General features: G+C 43.2%; 1 protein-coding gene across 1 annotated transcript; it reads left to right on the forward strand.

The window, feature by feature from the left end:
- Positions 1 to 853: 853 nt before the first annotated feature.
- Positions 854 to 2,269, forward strand: LOC141494011 (tripartite motif-containing protein 64-like). Its single transcript, XM_074195205.1, has one exon. It carries the CDS (start codon positions 854 to 856, stop codon positions 2,267 to 2,269), a length of 1,416 nt encoding a protein of 471 aa, XP_074051306.1.
- The last annotated feature ends 602 nt before the right edge of the window (positions 2,270 to 2,871 follow it).

Below are 2,871 nucleotides of genomic sequence, written 5' to 3' on the forward strand. Positions count from 1 at the left end.
TAGTTCTATTCTTAATTTTTTTTCTCTTTGTTTAAGGAAATGGGGTTAGATGACTTGCCCAAGATCACACAGCTAGGCAATTATTAAGTGTCTGAGGTCGAATTTGCACTCAGGTGCTCCTGATTCTAGGGTCAGTGCTCTATCCACTGTACCACCTGGCTGTCCCCAATTCTTAAGAAACAAGGCTGTTGTTCTATTCTACCACTCAACTGCTTTTTAGACATTTTTTATCCACAAATTTCCTCAGGAAGGTGTTTGGGCAACTATGGAGAGGATGGATTTGGGAAAAAAGCAGGGAGAAAGATATGGAGATAACTTCAATAGAAATATATTCCTGAGAACTCCAATGTGGGTGGCCACTTTCCTCCTGAAACACAGAGCAGTCACTTTTTGGATAGGTTATCATGGATTAATGGGTTCCACATCTCATATTCTGTGCCTCAGTACATGGATAGTAAAGAAAAGATGGCTAATATTCTTGAGAAGCCTTGGGAACTGATTGGGTATGGAAGGGTAAAAGAAAGGAGTTGCCTATCGACTCTTGTCTCTACACAGGGAGCATGTAGTAATCAGTTTTGAAATTCCTTTCAGCTGAGTCATTCCAGAACACTCTAAGCATTCTGGAAATGTCCATCTGCCACTAGAGGTGTAAACTCTGAGGAACTCAGGGTTGCAACAACTTGCAAGGGTTAACAAGTTGAATTACAGGATTCCAGTCCAGGGGAATTCACACCTTCTCTAGAAGACTCTTTAGGGGTCTCCTTTAAAAGGAGAGCATTCTTCTGCTCAGATTCATTTCCTCTAGTAAAAGTGATGTCTCTTCTCAGTGGCTGAAGAAGCAACTAGAGAGAGAATGGCTGCTACTATGGAAATGCTGCAGAAACTACAGAAGAAAATCACCTGTGGCATCTGTAGAAACTACTTCTCTCAGCCTGTCACCATCAGGTGTGGGCACAGCTTTTGCCAAACCTGTCTCTCCTTCTTCTGGGAAGTTGGACCTCAAGCTTGCTTTTGGCCGGAATGCAGGCAAATGTCCGAGGATGGAGAATTCCCAGCAATCAATGAGCAGCTAGCACAGCTGACTGACCTGGGTAAAGAGCTCTGCTCACAGCTTTTGCAGAGCTCTGAAGGGGGAAACCACTGTACCACTCACAACCAGGTCCTCAAGGTCTTTTGTGAAGAAGACCAGACCCTCCTTTGCTGGAGATGTTGCCAGACACCAGAGCATGGAGATCACAAACTCTCTCCCATAGAAGAGGCTGCTCACAGTTGCAGGGAGAAGCTCCAGAACATTCAGAGTCATCTGTGGAAGGGTTTAGAGGATGCTGAGAAGCTTCTTGTTCAGGAGGACAAATGCATTGGAGCCTGGAATTGGATGATGACAGAAGAATACCAAAAACTGCATCATTTCCTAATGGAGGAAGAATACAGATGTCATGAAAGGATCAGAGAAGAGCAAAAGACCAGTCAGGACAGAATATACAAGCACATACAAACCCTTCAGAGCTTCATCCAAGAGGCAGAGGAAGCAGAAAACCAACCCAATTTGGATTTGCTCCAGGAAGTCAAGCCATTGCTGGGAAGGTGTACATCTGTGTTGTCCCAAAGTACCAAAGCTGTGATCCCAGAGCTGAGAGTCTATCCCATCCCTGGCATGATAGAGATGCTCAGAAGGTTCCAAGTGGACATCAACCTGGATCCAGCATCAGCCAGTCCCTGTTTGATTATTTCTAAGGATCTCAAAAGTGTGAAGGCTGGAGAAGGCTGGCAGGGGGACATCAAGAAACCTGAGCTCTCTGATTGCCATTCTGTCCTTGCTGAGCAGGCTTTCTCTTCAGGCAGACACTACTGGGAGGTGGATGTAACTCAGCTACCTCAGTGGATCCTGGGGATCTATACACCACACTTTGGGGTAACAAGACACACTGATGTAGACTTGAATGCCTTTATGTTTCTGATTCGATGTATCAAGAAGGAAGATGATTACATTTTCCAAAGCTTTCCTGGATCATTGAACCATCGAGTGAAAGGCCCTGTGACAAGGATTGGAGTGTACCTGGAATATACCCCTAGCACTGTTGTGTTTTACAATGTTCTCCAGCACTCTATCATTTATAGGTTTCACTCTATTCCCTTCACTGCCCCTGTCACCCCCATCTTTTCTCCTGGACCACCAGTTCCAGGAATACAGGCTGGTGCCATGACTCTCTGTTCAGTGGACTCTCCTCATTGTTCTGGGTGCTATTCATCTCTCTCAGCATTTCTCTAAGTGGGAATTTTTAGCTCTTCATTAGGCTCCCTGGTGATAGTCCTTCAATTTCCAGCCTTCCTCTGGAAGGACCATCATCTACTTCCAGATGAAGAACAGGATTCCATGGTCATCAACTGGAGACTTCTCTTCCATACTGTAAACTAATTTGAACTTTTTTTTAGAGTGATTCCCTGTTAGTAGACCTTACTTTGTGCCCTATGACTTCAAGAGCATATCTGTATGCATTGCAAACAAATTGTAAAAACAAATACTTAATCATTTGCTTTTACTAAGTACCCTTCAACAATTTCTTGATAATAAATTTGATTCTCTGAACATACTGTATTTATGTGTTTTTCTTTTCTTGTCCTTCATTCCTTTCACTCTTATTGTTGGGGGAGAAATATCTATTTTTATATTAAGAAAATATTTTTGCCTTTGGATATTTTCAGAGAACTTCTGCCATATAAGCAACCAGTAGATGCAAATTCCCTACAATTTTTCATTGTCACTTCATTGTTGCCTGTAAATTCGCCAAAATGAGAGCAAACTCAGCTTATCCCTCTACCTCTCCTCCATCTTCCAAAGCTTTGACCCACTTTCCCTTGACTCTTTCTTGC

The sequence above is a fragment of the Macrotis lagotis genome, chromosome 7 (assembly GCF_037893015.1).
Source record: "Macrotis lagotis isolate mMagLag1 chromosome 7, bilby.v1.9.chrom.fasta, whole genome shotgun sequence".
Lineage (NCBI taxonomy): Eukaryota > Metazoa > Chordata > Mammalia > Peramelemorphia > Peramelidae > Macrotis > Macrotis lagotis.

Coding starts and splice junctions, on each gene's coding strand:
- LOC141494011 (XM_074195205.1), top strand. CDS start 854: ATGGCTGCTACTATGGAAATGCTGCAGAAACTACAGAAGAAAATCACC.